This window comes from Vicia villosa, unplaced genomic scaffold (genome assembly GCF_029867415.1).
Source record: "Vicia villosa cultivar HV-30 ecotype Madison, WI unplaced genomic scaffold, Vvil1.0 ctg.000534F_1_1, whole genome shotgun sequence".
In the NCBI taxonomy this organism is placed as follows: Eukaryota; Viridiplantae; Streptophyta; class Magnoliopsida; order Fabales; family Fabaceae; genus Vicia; species Vicia villosa.
The window spans coordinates 829990-846535 of record NW_026705246.1 but is presented as its reverse complement, the minus strand read 5'-3'; the positions used below and the strand labels follow the sequence as shown (position 1 = coordinate 846535).

The window sequence follows — 16546 nt, the reverse complement described above, 5'->3', positions numbered from 1 at the left end:
AAAACAAATACCTGGTGGTCGCTGTAGATTACTTCACAAAATGGATAGAAGCTGAAGCGCTCGCTAAAATCACATCCCAAAACGTACTCCGATTTTACAAGAGGAACATACTCGCTCGATTCGGAGTACCACAGGCGATAATAACCGACAATGGCACCCAGTTCACGGACAGAAAATTCCAGGAATTCGTGGCCAAACTCGGGACAAAGCAACACTTCACTTCGGTCGAGCACCCCCAAACTAACGGACAGGCTGAAGCCGCCAACCGGGTCATTCTCCGTGGATTGAAGAGAAGGCTGGGCGAAGCGAAAAAAGCTTGGGTCGAAGAGCTACACAGCGTCCTCTGGGCATACAGGACGACCCCACATTCAACCACGGGCGAAACACCATTCAGGCTAACCTATGGCACCGAAGCCGTGATCCCCGTGGAGATCCGAGAACCGTCTCCTCGGACTGAGTCACCTCTCGAGGAAGAACTCAACGACGAAGCTATGAGAGAAGAGCTCGACATGGTCGAGGAGATCCGAACAGGATCCTCCCTGCGAGAAGCGAAATTGAAACAACAAATAGCGTTAAGACATGACACCAAAGTTATCAAGCGCTCCTTCGAAGTCGGAGACTTAGTGCTCCGTAGGAACATGAAAGATTCACGCGAAGGCAAACTAGCCCCGAACTAGGAAGGCCCGTACCGAGTTTACGACAGAACCGAAAACGGTGCGTATTACCTCGAGAACCTACTCGGTGAAAAACTCGCTCGACCTTGGAACGCTGAAAAAATCAGACGCTACTACAGTTAGAAACAACCTAACGCTACTCGGCCGCTCGTAACGAACACGAGGAAAGCTGGGCAAGGACTCGCGCCATGGTACAAGCGCGTATGCTCCACGACAACTTCAGTCGGATAACCCTACCAGGAGGCAAAGCCGACTACGCGGCGGGCCTTACACACAGACCCTCCGCGGAAGTACCTGCACGGCAGAATCCCAGCTCGCGATGGGATCGTTCACGCCGCGAGCACCTGGCCCCGACCGCGGCCTCGAGCTCGCTTATAGCGCACACCTGCCCTGCGCACCCGGACCGTTCCCCACACGCCCGGGCCATAAACCTCGGTCGAGCACAAACATAATTCGAGCACAAACATAATTCGAGCATAAACATCAAAACATATCCAACGATAAAAATCAGATAAACACAAATAAATGTTGAAGCATAAAATACTGAATAGTATTAAAATCCGACTAACCCGGCCAGGAAATCCAAATATTACAAACATTATCCGGGCATTGCCCCATTAAAAACATTGGCACGCAGGCCACAAAACATTGGCACGCAGGCCACAAAACTGGCACACAGGCCACAACCAAAGTTAAACAGGTCAAACATCACCATCCTCATCCTCGGCACCGTTGTCCTCACCCGGGGACTCTTGCTCGTCTTCCCAGTCCTCGAACTCCGGGTTTGCGTCAATTCGCCCGTCCACGACCTTATGATAGGGACCAATGCCCTTCGTCACCAGGCGCGGATTGAGGACTTTCAGCTGATCCACTGCAGCTTTGAAACCGACCCCCAAGGTAGCAACACAGTCAACCTCCAACTCCCTCACCTTGCCCAAAAGCTGAGAACGCGTCACCAAGGCTTTCTCGTCTTCATCCTCCTCGGCAGCAGGGAGATGAGCCCTCTCCAACTCAGCAATTCGCTCGCGGAGCCTTTTTCCCTCGGCCTCCAACTCCGCGACCTTATTCTGCTCTTTGACGAGGTCCTCCACTATGCCGCTCTGGACCTCATACTTGTCCTTGTACTGTTCGAACTCGTGCTCTAACTCATCATATTTAGTCTGGAGAGCATCGTAGTCCTTCTGAGGACAGACATTTTGGGCATTGAGAGCCAAGGCCAAGGCGGCCACCCTCATCATCCCTTCGAGGTCCTCGGACAGGTCCTTGTCTCGAGCCACCCGGTCCCGCCTGACAATGTGCCTCACCTCCTCGCGCTCGAGGAGCACATTCTTCTTTGAGAAGATTCCCCTGTGCAGAGTACAAGAGGGCAACACTATATCTTCATCGGAGGGGTTGTCAATGATAAGAGGACGAAGCTCCGCGGTCCCTTCATTCTTTTGCTTCTTTCCGGCTGGAGAACCACGCGAGGTCGTCCCGACCGACGAAGGAGAGCCACTGTTAGGGGCACCCGCGGCAGCCGCCTTGACCTCCTCGACCCGCGATCGTTTCCCAGACGCTTTGGCGGCCCCCTTGTTCTTGGCCCGCATCTTCGTAACTTTGTCGTGCAAGTCGGCCATTTTTCCTGCAAAATAAAGAGTTAGAACCAAAAAGGTGTTGTTTGAACAAATAATAGTTATCTCACCTAACAAAATCATAGCGTCCCCGTAACTTCCGCACTCGAGGACAGCTTTGGTGTTGATGTGCCGAGGCTCCAGCATAGGGCCTCCATCTTCCTCGAATAGGGGATCCCCGTTGGGATATGTACATATTGCCGGTCTAAACCCGTCCACAAAAGAAGCGAGCCGCTGATACCCCCCTGTATCGCGCTCATTGAGATCCTCGTCCCGGAAAATGTAATAGTCGGTCCCACGCTCGAAATGGTCAGGTTGCCACTCTAACGGGAACCGAGCAGCTGGGCCCACTCTCCTCACCCCATCCTCAATATACTCGCGCTCCTCGAACAAATGATTCTCGGCATCAGGAGTGAGCGGCTTAATTATAAAATACCGACTCTTAAAATGCTTGACAGAGTCCTGGTAAATGGCGAACAGCTTCTTCGGCTGCTTAAACGACACCCAACTCCACTTGCCATCCGGATCACGCAACCTCTGCAAATGAAAAACTCTGAAGAAAAGGGGCAGAGTCGCTTCGACCTCCAAGTACCCGCATACGATCTCAAAGGCCCTTAAGAACGCTAAAGCGTTGGGATGAAGCTGAGACGGGCAGAGGCGCAACCAACTGAAGACGCTTCGTTGCAAATGAGTGAAGGGGAGACGGAGACCAGCCTCCTTAAAGACGAACTCATACATTGCGAAACGGGGGCCGGGAAATTGCGAGCAGATCCTCTGGTGAGATTTGGGCACGAAGGCGCCCCAAGAAGGCTCCTCGTATTGGTCAAGGTCCTCGATGACGTTAAAGGCTTCCTTGGGACGAATCGTGAAGCGCGATGCAATCATCCTCGGAGCAACGACCACCCATTCTTCAAGTGCCCTAGGGGAGGTCTCGACGACGGGAGCATTTTCTTGCGAGCCAACAGCTTCGTCCCCATCCGAAATGTCGAAGACGACATCATCCTTGTTCTCATCGGCCATTTACCTGAAAAGCAGAGGAAACTGTGAATTCGACTGGTCAAATCCACCCTTCCACCGCAAGTCAAGTGAAAGGGCGAGGAAAAGGGACGAGGAAAATTCCCCCAATCGTCGAATGGCCGACGAGCTAAAGCGCCCAACATAGTCGTCGCACGCGGCGGAGGTCGGCGAACTCGTCCCTCACCGAGACATGCAACCTCCGCTGCTCGTTGCCTTCATACTACTCCCTAGTAATTCTAAAAGCTGGACGTCTCATTCAAACGTTCTAGCTCCGTTCACTCAAAACTCACTCGGCAAACGCATAGGAGAAACGATCATCTTCTAAGTTTCCTCGACTAATTCATAAACCTTGCTCGTCACACTCATCAATCGCGCCCTCCGCACTCAAAACTAATACATAAAACTTAAATAAAAATATGAAGGAGACGAGGAACTTACTTGAAGAAAGCGAAGAAGATATGAACGAGACGAGGAGGAGAGCAGTGAGCGAATCTTGAAGGCTTGGAAAATGTTAAGTGTCAAATGAGTGACCTCCTCACTCCTTATATAGGGAAAGAAGGCCAAAGGGTGTCATGATGGCCTAGGCAACCTAGGAGACGCCATCATTGCCTACACCCCAAAGACGGCTCCCTCCATGAAAGGCTGCCACGCGTCCCAAGGGTCTTGGGAACTCCAAAAGACGCCGTTTAATTCCATCCCTAAAAACGGCGCAGTAATGATTACAGCCTGTACAGCTGACACCTGTCAATCACACTGACAAGTGACAACCAAAGACAACGGCCGACCAAAGTCCTCGAATAGCCCAGGATTCAGAATCGTTACCCGTGCTCGGCTAAACCTCCTCGTTAAAGTCACCACCCTCATAAGGCTAATGACTTGGGGGGCTCCTGTTCTGGACTGGGCCGAGCAGGCCCAACCCTTGTTATCAGCCGAGCAGGCCCAATTCCCTTGGGCCCAATTGCTGGGCAACCGATAAAGGCTGCCCTTCGCAAAGATTCTGGCCGAGCAGGCCCAAATCCTTGGGCCCACTCACTGGACAACCGTCAAGAGTTATCCACGCAAGAAGACCACGCGTCACGTCTCAGCGAAGGATTCGGTCAACCATCTCCGAACCCTACGCTATGTGCATCCAGAACGTGAGTCTCCTGCTGACTCAGCCCTAGCACGGGACGTTCTGGCAGTTCCCTAGCACGTGGGCCTCCAATTGGATCTGGCCCAATTAGGGAACCTTGGCCCAGCGCTGGGGGCTATAAATACCCTCTTTCACTAGAGGGTCAGGTATTCTATTCTTCACTCTAAACCTCATTCTCTGATAGCTACTGACTTAAGCATCGGAGAACCTTGCAGGTACCCCCCCCATCTTGCTCTTCAAGCCAGATATTGCGCCTTGACGATTCTCCTGATCAGGTACGATCAGTAAGAGATGAGGTTGAATTGTGAATCAGGAGAAATAGAGGGGGGAGAAGGAGTAAGTAAATATGTTAGTAAGTGAGGTAGACTTAGAGCATCTCCAATGGTGCAACTTACATTTGAGTTTTTTATGGGACCCACTAAGCCACATCATACTAAAAGAATTTATTTAATTTTAACTTTAATAAAAATCTGATATGGGTCCCACAACTTTACCTCATAACTTGATTTGATTGGGTACTATAATCTTTTAGTTGTTGCGTTGCAATGCAACTCTATTATGACATGGCAAATTTTTTAAATATTTAATTATTAAATTAATGGTACAGGTGGAGAACTCAATGGAAAAAATTACCATTGAAGATGGTCTTAGAATTTTAAGAAATATTAACTTAAGGAGATAAGGTTAAGCCTAAACTAGGTTTATGAGAAGTTTATCGATACGTAGGGGGAGAACTACTTCTCTAATGGGTATATGCATGAGGGGTAGAATGTTTTGAAAATCCACCAAAACCTATGAAAAATTTCTATTAATCTTGATGAACAAGACTCAATCAACTCGATCGAAATCCCTTGTTCTTCACTCTTCACTCGAGTGAATCACCAACATTGGTGCAAGATGATTATCGCTCCACAATGTTCTTCACTCGAGTGAAACACCAACATTAATGCAAGATGATTATCACTCCACAATGACAATCAAAGAAGGAAGAAAGAAAAGATGAAATGGGAAGATAGATAATTTAGAGTTTGAACAAAAGGAGAAGAATATTTTCTGCAGAATTTCACTCTGCTTCCAAATTGGAATTTTATTCACTTTGCAACTGTAAATTCTCAATTGTTACAATAATAGGGGTTATTCCCTCTATATATAGTTTTTAGGTTGTTTTTTCCCTAAGTCAAAACCCAAAATTCCAAAAGTCCAAAATACATATTTTGGTCTAAGTCAAAGTTTTGTGTCAAGTAACCAGCTTCGACACTTCGACATCTAATATAACTCAATACACATTAGACTATTTCGACACACCCTTGTTTCTATCAAACATGTTTCGACATAAATGATTACAATCTCAACACACCATCTAATTCATTGTGTCTAAGCTATCTACAATTTTTTACACCATTTTTTCTACTATGACTACCCTCTATGTCTATACCATGATGACCATTTCTTACACCATTTTTTTCTTCCTCTTTTTTTCCCTTCATTTCAATATTTTATCAGTCATATTTTCTTCTCATTTAATTTCAGTTGGTTCAAAAAGCAGAGTAATAAAAGTGACAAGAAAATTGAATACAAGGGAGTACAGTTTTTTAAAGGAAAGGGACAACATAGGAGAAAAGAAAAATTGTCAAGCAGACAAGTAACAAATCAAATCAGACAACTCTTGTAATTTTTACAAAACCTGAAAGCTCTAAGGATAAATAAATGAATGTCATGCCTTACACATGTACAAGCAACGGGCATTATTGCTCCATTATCTCTGTAAATACAACAAATTACAAACTATTACAAGCATAAAACCCAGCCAAAAAATATGAATTTTTTCTTTTTTGTGTAAAAACTCTCCTCAAACTAAAAAAATTGTGAAGAAACAAACAAAAAATACAAGGAAAAAAAAACCCTTTTTGACGTGCTTAACAAGAAACATCATGTTCATTTTCTAGAACCAGTTTTACGTTTCATGTCAACCGGAGCTGGTTGCCTTGTTGGTGTTCGATGTGAGACACTACTTGTTTGTTTCCGCGAAGGTGAAGGAGCTGTAGAAGAATGAATACTTTTCTTGCTGCAAAAATATCATGTATATATTATAACATGTTCAATATTGAAGGTGCATGAAAACTAAAATCATAGTAACATATATATGTATTACCTCAATTCAGGACTTTTTGCTGACTTTGAGACTAATCTTCTACCCTTTGATTCATTTCCATTGGCTATGTTTGTAACTTTGGAATGATTAAATTGCCAAAGTAAATCATGTTCTGAGGAATCGCTGGTTGCAGCATCAACATCATCGGTGTCATCTGAGCCAGCAATGTTAAACTGGTTGCCTCTCATGAACATATTATAAGATCGTTCCGAGTATACTTTGGAAGAGTCTGGAAGATATTTCTGATAAAATTCCTCGGATAAGTTACCATTATCTGCTTCCCAGCACCCTAGCATGTTGCCAGTTTTATTCACATCTAGCTTGTTTACCATGACCTTGTCTACCCACTCTCCTGTACCGGTTTCTTTATCGTCTTCCACACAGTTTTGAACAAGACTATTCACCGGGGGCCAGGACGGGGAATTTGTTAATATCTCGTCAAAATCAAAGCTCTGAGTTCTCTGTCTCAATGTGGTATTGCTCTGAAGCTGCAGGACCAGTTTAAAATTTCCATCAGATTTCATTAAAGAATAGCAATAGTTAACAAATTTTGCAAGATTTATTTCCATTAGATTTCATTAAGGTATCAGGGAAAGTTATATTTTTTATCTTTATCAGATAACAATGAACAAAAGAGTGCGCATACCGCTAAGTTGCCTACATCAACCATTGGTTGCCGGCATCCAAAGGGATCATCCACGATATCCGCACCTCGCTGAACTGCACGATAGGGTGATAGTTCGCTGGCTGTTGTTCTATGTTTTCCAGAGCTTCCGGACAAAGAATAATCTGAATTTCCTTCATTTCTAGCCAACGCTGCCTTAAGACTTGCAATCTGAAACATTATTAAATTTTTTAACTTAACAGTAGAATTAAGGCTTCCTAAGATTATTATGAAGAACTAAAGAGGTCAAAGTTTGAAAATAAACCTGTTCTTTGAGGTCTTTGACATCTGCCCCATCCTTGTTTACTCGAGCAGCGCCAAGTTCAACTGTAGCAACTCTTTCTGCAAATTTCAGTGTGCTAATTGTTTCTCCAATAGCATTGGCCTCTGGACTAATGTGAACAAACATTAATGTCTTGGCCTGTCCTCCTGAGATTAGCCCAAACAACATAATGAGAATTACAAATGCGATAGAATTGTATAACTGAGGTCGAAAATATAGTAGCAACTACCCAATTATGCATTTGCAAACCAAGTTCTTAAAAACTTACCAAGTGAATCTTGGAGTAACTGCGTGAGCTTGCTATTTCTATAAGGGACATGCTGGTTTTTTTGAGCAAGGGAAGCAACAACATCACCCAAAGCTGAAAGAGATTTGTTAATATGTTGTGCCTCTTTCAGTCTATCACCTGTCGCCTCTGATTTGTCGACCCTCTCACTTCCTGCCAAGTCAACCAGATGCATGCATCCCCGTAGGAGAGCTCCAGATGTCAAGTCTCTTCCTTGAACATGAACAGTCAAGCAACTGCCAAATGACAATTGAAGAAGCCAATATTCAAGATCTTTTAATAACAAAAATGTCTCAGAAGCAATTGGCGGATAATATGACAACAACTAGGATACACACCTATGAGATCGGCTACTACGGTCATTAAGTGCCGTTGCTCCAACAGCACGGTTCTTGTGGCCGAGGTTCATTAGTTCAATAACATCATTTGTTGATGATACTTGGACAAGGCTTGCATCTGGTACACTGAGCCCTTTTTGAGAGTTACTACGAATTTCTAATGTATAAATTGTTAAGGGCAAGCATCGCCGATAGAGGCTGCTTTGATCTTGAGAATAATTAATATTTTTAAAAAACAAAATCCAATGCAGAAGTTAGTGACGTGTTCTATAATAATTAAGTAACAAGTAAAAGGATATCTTTTGTTTGATCCATCGGTAATCAAAAGATCTCTGACTTGCTCATTATAAATTTCAATCATTTGAACAGAAACATCATAGCGAAAAGTGTCCTTTCTTTGATTCGCCATAAAAAACAGATCACTTAGAGCCCTGTAATTTACACCTTGGCTTTTTTCTGTGATCTCTTTTGGTCCCGTCTACATTTAAAATTAAAAAAGAAAAAAGTCATTAAATATTCAAGGTGACAACTTCAACTTGTATACACATAGTTTACATTTTGAAATAACTAACAAGAAAATGACACGAAAATATTCAAGTTTTTTCTTATGATGGTGTATCTTACCATGGTGAAAGTTTTTCCCGATCCTGTTTGGCCATAAGCAAATATGCAAACATTAAAACCATCAAGAACGGACCTAACGAGTGGCTGCATATCAGCGAAGACCTCCCCTGAGCACAAGAGAAAATTTTCAAAAACATACTAAAATATAGTAATCTTGTATTTAACTGAAACTGAAAAACATTAACGAACCTTGGGCTGCGGATGGTCCAAAAACTTTGTTGAAGTTGAAGGATCTGCGTGCTTTCCCATTCTTTGAGGGAACGTTAATCGTGATAACTCCATCTTCTATGTTCTCCACCGTACTCAAATGAATTGGTTGTCCAGATAAGAAAGGTCTTACTCGACAGTACACCCTAATACTTCCTAATTAAACAAAGTTACATGCCTTAATTTTATTTTGCCATAAAATCTTTACAAAAGCACGAATAACATAGAACCTTAAAGTACAGCTAGCTATTAATCTTATTACCCTTAAGATCCTGGACTTCATTGTATAATTTGCGATTTTCTTCAAGAACTCTATGATATCCAGAAGCAGCATGAGCTAAGCCATGAATGTGCATGCCTATAAAGAGAAATTGAAGCTAAAATATTGTAATGTGAACTTAAGATAAATCGATCACAAAATATTAGCAAAGTATTACCTAAATTGGAGAACTCCTCATGAAATTTCATTTGCATGAACTGCATACCAGCTTTGGTTGTTTGAACTGTATATTTCAATTCCTACAAAAAACACAAGGATGGAAATATTTTACTAATAAATTAGAAATCTTAAAGTTTAAAATGATCTTAATATCTTTGTTGCTCCGTACTTGAATATCTTTTTGCCGTTCATCAAAGAGCATTTGCTGCTTCAGAACTTTTTTTCGTGATTCCTCATCGGCAACATGGTTTTTATGTATGACCGCCTCTTTCTTTGTTTCCATAAGATTCTTGTTATCCACCTAATCATTCAAATACTGCAGCATAAGAATCAAGCATTTGAAATATTTAAGAAGATCTATAAACATGTTTAGTGTGAAGCAAATACTATTACCTTTTTCCGTGCCATGGTAAACTTCGCTACGGGTCCATCGCTTTGGGGTAACAAACCTCTTGAAGTTGTTTTCGTCTGTGTCATGTTAAATAACAAAGAACGCAACTTGTCATAAAATTCAACTTCAGCAAGAATTTCTCCTAAGAATTAAGTAAAATAAGGACATCACATACAGGCAACAAGTATCGTACCTGTTCATCCTGGCTTGCAATGCGATGCTCAAACTCCTCTACGACTTTAGTCAAAACAGATTCAACCAACTGTTCCATGCAGAAGAACAATATTACTTTAAGAAAGTAATCTCATAGGCGCTCTTATATTATGAGAATTGAGTGACAAGATTGAAATGCAGCAGCAAGAGAAATTCTGCATTCACGGTGCATTTTTCAGTGTTTCAAGCAAATGAAATTGCCACAGAAACTAGCTTTATTTATAACGATTGTTTTAGATATGTGTCCAATTTTTGGATGCACAACAATCTAGCAAATGCATAGCACTTATAACGCAAATTAAATTCTTTTGTGAGACACAAACGTGCATATCCCCATACCGTTGGAACTTCATCCGGCTTCTTATCGAATAGCATTGCGCGAACAAGCATACCTAAAGAATGAGAACTAGACTGCAAGCATAAAAAAATTACACTTAGTTATTCTGTTTGCTAACTAAGAACCATAGCACATATAAAACTTAAAAAAATAAAGCTTACCAACCATTTTATTAGACTCGACATCAGAGGTTAGAGAAGTCATAGATTTTTCATTTACTGAAGAGGTTCTTGACAAGGAATTGGTAAATGGCTCGGAGTTTTTCCTCACAAAAGATTTTGCAGTGCTTGCAGGTTTGATAGTTCCACCAAATTTCCACACACCATTAGCCCCAGTTTGTTTCCATTCACTATAGGATTTAAGGGCCAACACACTGTTCACAATCCTCGACGATTTTCCTCCCTAGGAACACAAATCAATTGCATACCAGAAGAACCAAAATAAAATGTTAATAAACTTTCATAATAAGCAATGCTTAATTCTCATATGCAGTATTATCGACAATTCAATTCACCATGATACATTTATTACTAAAAAACTTGTCCTTTACATACTTGTTCTAGATCAGAATTCTCAAAGGTAGGAATTCCAATTTCCTGAACAGCCACTAGAAAGTTCCTAACATTTTCAAAATACTGAAACGCCGATAACGGTGCTCCATCGGGTATTAGTGCAGAATCAACCGGACTCTCCACAACCTTAAAAGAAAAACACATAATTCACATCTTAGTAAACAACAAACAAAAACCAAAAACATAGTAAACAAATCATAACCAATCTCACCTTAGATACAGCACCAGGTTGAACCTTATTAAGAACATTACAAAGAATGATCCCACTCCTCAAACCAAGCCTAAACTCTTCCTCAGAAGGCTCTGCCGGTAAATCTTTAGCTGCAACAACTCCAACCATTTTCCTCAACCACCCCGCCGCTTCATATCTTCTTAATGCTGCATTTCAAACATCATTTTCTCAGCCTAAAAAAACTGATACAAAAATTCCATACATCCTTTTCAATTTCCCAGAAAAAAACAACCATAACGGGAAAATGAAAATTACCAGCTTCTTCTGACTTTCTAGATTCCAAATCAAGATCCTTGAGCCGAGTACCATGTTGTTGAAGAACATCCTCAACAACAGATGCCACAGAAAACGAAAATGCCGCCATAACAAACAATGTTCACCTCCAGTACAAATTTCAACTCATCAGCAATTCAGCATTGTCCTCTTACTTACTATGATCTTACTATATACTCAATGATGATGTTGATGTTGTTGTTATTATGAATGAATTTTCAAACATAGAGAGATATAGATTCTATTGTTCTTGGTTGTTATGTTACCTTTCCCTTTTTCTCTGTACACAACGCAACACAAATACTTGTTCCTTTTTCTTTTTCTTTTCTTTTCTTTCTCTCTGTATCTGCTTTATGCTATATAGTTATAGTTATAGTTATACTCTTCCTTCCCACTACTCTTTTTCTTGCTTCGGTTTTCTCCTTTCCACATGCTTCGGTTCCGAACCCCACCCACTATCTTCCAAACAAACTCTTTCATACTATAATTTTGGACAAAATTGTCATTTCGATTCTTTTCTTAATTTCACAATACCTAACTTTTGTAACGTTATTATCTTTCACTTTGTTTAAATTAATTAACAGCGCGTGCACTTCACCTCTAATTGAAATTTAAGTGCAACTAACTATTTTTATCTTTGGTTTATTTTGTTTTACTTGTAGATTTAACATTTTAATCTGTAAGGAATGATTGCCGCGTTTTTTTCTTTTTGATTAAACTTTAATTGGGATGCAAGTCGGAAGAAAAATAAACTATGGATAAATCTGATAAGGAAATTGAATAATTATTTGATATGATCTTGATTGATGTAGATCACAGTGATTATGTTTGATCAATTTTGGTAACTTTGATTTTTGCAAATTTTAATTACTTTGCACAACATGTCATGTATGGAACAAATTTAAATGTATTTATCTCATATATTATGATGAGACATATGAATTCAGTGTATTTGGATTTTCACGCAATCATCCGTTTGATCTTAATTAAAAGAATTAAAATGGTTTGATTTTAATTAAACTATCAAATATATATATATATATATATATATATATATATATATATATATATATATATATATATATATATATATATATATATATATATATAAATTAAGAGAGTTTGATATTAATCAAAATTATGATAAATATGACTATGCGATTATGAGTATGCTTGCCCTGCAAAAAATTATAAAAAACGAATCGAACATGGTGTAGGGTATTTGTTTAAAATTTTGGTCTATTTCAAAAAAAATAGGATGAAGCTGACCTACGAACACTGTATTTTTTTAGTTTAAAAATTATTAAAAAATTTGTTAATGTTTGTCGCCCAAAAAAAACAGAACGAAACAAACATATTAAAAAGTGCAGTCTAAAATGTATGGGTAAAATAAACATATGTCTAAGAGAAGGAACATGTTTCGTGATAAATTCACTTGTGTACGTTGTATAATATTGAGCACATAATTTTTCTTTTTCTTTTTTCAATAAAATATAGCTTTTCTTTAGGAGTTATGAAATGATTAGAGTCACTTAGCCCCATTGAGACGACCTCTTGTTTATTAGTGTATAGTAAAATATAATATGAGGGTTGCTAAGGAAAAAATATATATAATGGTGGCCTGGGAAAAGTTAAGTGCAACGTCCTTCCTAACTTAACTTAGAATAAAATCCCTCCTTCAGAATTCAAAATAAACATTTAAATATTCAAACACTTTTAAAAAAAAAAAAATCTTATTGAGAAGTTGGAAGTGGTTGAGTTTGTCTACTTCGTTAATGCTCAACCACAAAACATCACGTTTGCTCAATCAACTTTTTTGTAATTCAAAAACAAAAAAATTAGTTTAGTCATGGATTCAAAATTGTATAAGAATTTAGTGGGTCCTCTTATATCGCTGGAATTTCAAATTAATCATGGTTGTTTTGGAATTTTAAGAATAAGATTATGATGAGTTTGTAACACTTTGATACTCCTAATTTGTTTTATGATAAAGACTCTTATGAAATGACACGTCTTTATTAAACAAAACCAATTAACTATACTATTGTGTTATTAATGAGTAAGATATTGACTAGTTCAGATTCAGAAAATGTCACTTCAATTTGGATGCAAAGCATGTGGCATTTTTTCTCCTTAATTAAGGCACAGTGCAGATAAGAATATGGAATGCATCTATCATGGACAGAAGGGGGTTAATAAGTTTTGAATGGTGTGTTTGGTTGTGAGAAGAGATTGAAAAGAGAGAAAGAGATAAGAAAGAGGTGAGAAAGAGAGAAGTAGGAGAGAAATTAGATAGATTTAATATATTGATTGGTATAAGAGAGATAGAAGAGAAATAGGAAAGAAAGAAGTTAAATGATTTAATAAATTGACATAAAAGTCCCTAATATTTTTTTTATAAAAAAACTAATAAAAAAATTGTCAAAATTTTAATTGATAGTTTAGTTAATTTTTATTATTATCCGGTTTTTAAAAAATATTTATTTTTTTGATTATCTAATAATCGGTTTGCAACATTACTGTGAAAAGAATTTTTGTCAAATTTTATTTAACAGTTTATTGTTATAATCTTATTATATTATTATTATTATACAATTAACATGATTTGTATATAATACACAGTAGTCGTATAAATGAAAAACAAGGATACATAACAGTGGTACAAGTGCAAAACGAGGGTATAAACGGAAAGATTGACAAATAGCATCCATCTGTTCCATTTCTCCTCTAAACAGAAGAGATTGCAAAAAGATGTGGGCCCCATATATTTTAAATCTCTCTCTTCTATTTCTTTGTTCACCAAGCAAGAGAAATATAGCATTTCTCTTCAACTTCTCTCTTTGCTAATTCTCTCTTTACAATTTCTCTCAAACCAAGCATAGTGGAAGTGACGAAAGTGGGTTAGGAATATACTTCAGATAAATTGCCACATATATAGTTAAAAAGGTTGAAAGCATTTCCTAGAGAGTTGTCTTTTGAAAATTTTAGAAACTAGTTTGATTGAGTTTCACTCAAAACTTAAAAAAAAAAACGTAAGAAAATTTTCATTGATTATTACAAGGTCTATTTAGATATATTTGGGAAAGTTACGGTTTATTATAAGCAATTTTTAGTTTTTAAATACCGATATGATTTTGTTATGGACGTTTTATTTGATATATTTTGGGGGGCTGGAGAATCGGTAAAAAAATGACGCATGTGAATTTTTTGATTGGTCCATTTGAAGAGAAATCAATATTTAAGCCATCAAATATTCTGGTATACAAGTGTGTAGGAGGAAAAAATGTATGTGACTTGATGGGGGTTTCTCCACTAGTATAACTGAGAATTGAAAATTTTATTATGGGACAGGAAGCCTTCAAAGGGGTCAAAGATGAGAAATCGTATTCCGACAATCAACATACTTTCATGCTATTTATTTTTGACACCTTTGATTTTCTGTCACCAGAAGTAGTGGGTGTTTTACATCTAGTCTAAAAACTTATGCATAACAATATTGTATCTTCTAAAATAATTGGTGTAATTTTTAAGATGATTGATTTTGTCATAAAAAAAATAACGGCGTATCTTGTTGTAAGTATGCCTTTCATTTCTAATATGATATTTTAGTGGACGGAAAAATACATTTAAATATATTGAATTAGTATGATTTATGTAAATTTAGAAATTTATATTTTTATTTGTTGTAACAACTCTTGAGGAAATCTATTTGACTGAATTGGATAAATAAATTGTGTGTAGTTGTCTTTTATTTTCTTCTCTTTTTTGTAATTTTGTTCACTTTTTGACTAATTAACTTCTGTCCAAGGTCGTTTATTTTGATTGTCATCATCTTTTGTCTCACACATTATTATTATTTTGGTGTCTTTGACCTTTGATATTTTATTTTCACAACAAGTGGCGTTCGTCATGTAGTAAATGAGTTAAGTTAACAAGTGAACATTGTGGGTTTTAAATGAGATATATAGAAGTTTTTTGGAGACAGGGACTTTGGGTTTGTGGAAAGTAAAGATGCAAATAACTTTAAACTAACAAAAGTGTGTAGAAGAATTGAAAATTGAGTCATTGATGTCTATAGGCCTAAGACAAACAGAGAAGATCAATATAATGAATAAGATCAGGATTGTTATCATCTTGTGTGTCGAAGATAAAGTCCTATGAGAAATTGCCAGGAAGAATACCGCATATGAGACATAAATCAAGGTTGAATCATTGTATATGACCAAATCTTTGACTTATAAGTTGTGTCTGAAACAACAATTTTATTTATTTTAAATTATGAAGAACAAATACATTGTGGATCAATTAGTGACTTGGAAAATAGTAAGGTGAAGTTTGATGATCACCACAAGCTTGTGAGACTACCTAAGAAACAAATGGTGCTTGGATGTTATTAGGAGTCTCACATCAAATAATATATGACCTGAACATGTCTTTATATGTGGAGGAAAGCCTCACACTACAAGCTGGTTTTGTAAGGATGAGTTAGGCTCAACCACATTTTTAACATGGTATTAAGAGTCTGGTTTAAGATCTGATGGGCCACCTGCTATCAGATTTCTACTATCGGGTCACCCACCATTTATTTCCATGCTCTAGATGTTCAGTTTTGGACATGAGGGTGTGTGTTAAGAGTCTCACATCGAATAGTATATGGTCTAAACATGTATTTATATGATGGGGCAATCCTCACTCTACAAATCGATTTTGTAGTGACGAGAAGCTCAACCATATTCCTTAACAGATGCAAATCCCTAGATCAAGGTTATTGTAGTGTTTCCTTGAAAATCTCAAAAAAGTGTGCCCCTTAACACATTGTGCGCAGGAAACACATTGTGTTCATGCATTTTTGCATAAACGTATCGCATTTGAGGAAAACGCATGACATTTCTCATGAAACCTTTAAAAGGCAATTTTCGACTCATTTTTATACGAGAAATATACAAGTGTCATTGAAAACTTTTCTAAAAAAGAGAAATTCAAATAAACAAAATGATATACTCTTAGAATTCGTTATTCTAAGAATTGGAATACCTTTAAAGATATCTACGAAAGTTGAAAACACTTTTAAATACTTTAAGTTTGTATGATTCATATATCTA

At 38.3% G+C, this 16546-nt stretch overlaps 1 protein-coding gene across 1 annotated transcript; it reads right to left on the bottom strand.

Moving 5' to 3' along the window:
• Positions 1 to 6049: 6049 nt before the first annotated feature.
• On the bottom strand, positions 6050 to 11881 carry LOC131629188 (kinesin-like protein KIN-14I). Its single transcript, XM_058899983.1, has 19 exons — positions 11427 to 11881; positions 11151 to 11317; positions 10922 to 11065; positions 10533 to 10769; positions 10370 to 10441; positions 10011 to 10079; positions 9820 to 9894; positions 9596 to 9727; positions 9425 to 9506; positions 9250 to 9345; positions 8970 to 9143; positions 8781 to 8887; positions 8456 to 8634; positions 8157 to 8318; positions 7801 to 8054; positions 7515 to 7678; positions 7232 to 7420; positions 6586 to 7073; positions 6050 to 6498 (listed from the first exon to the last, which is right to left on the bottom strand). Exons 1-19 carry the CDS (start codon positions 11533 to 11535, stop codon positions 6369 to 6371), a joined length of 3030 nt encoding a protein of 1009 aa, XP_058755966.1. The 5' UTR covers positions 11536 to 11881; the 3' UTR covers positions 6050 to 6368.
• Positions 11882 to 16546: the final 4665 nt, after the last annotated feature.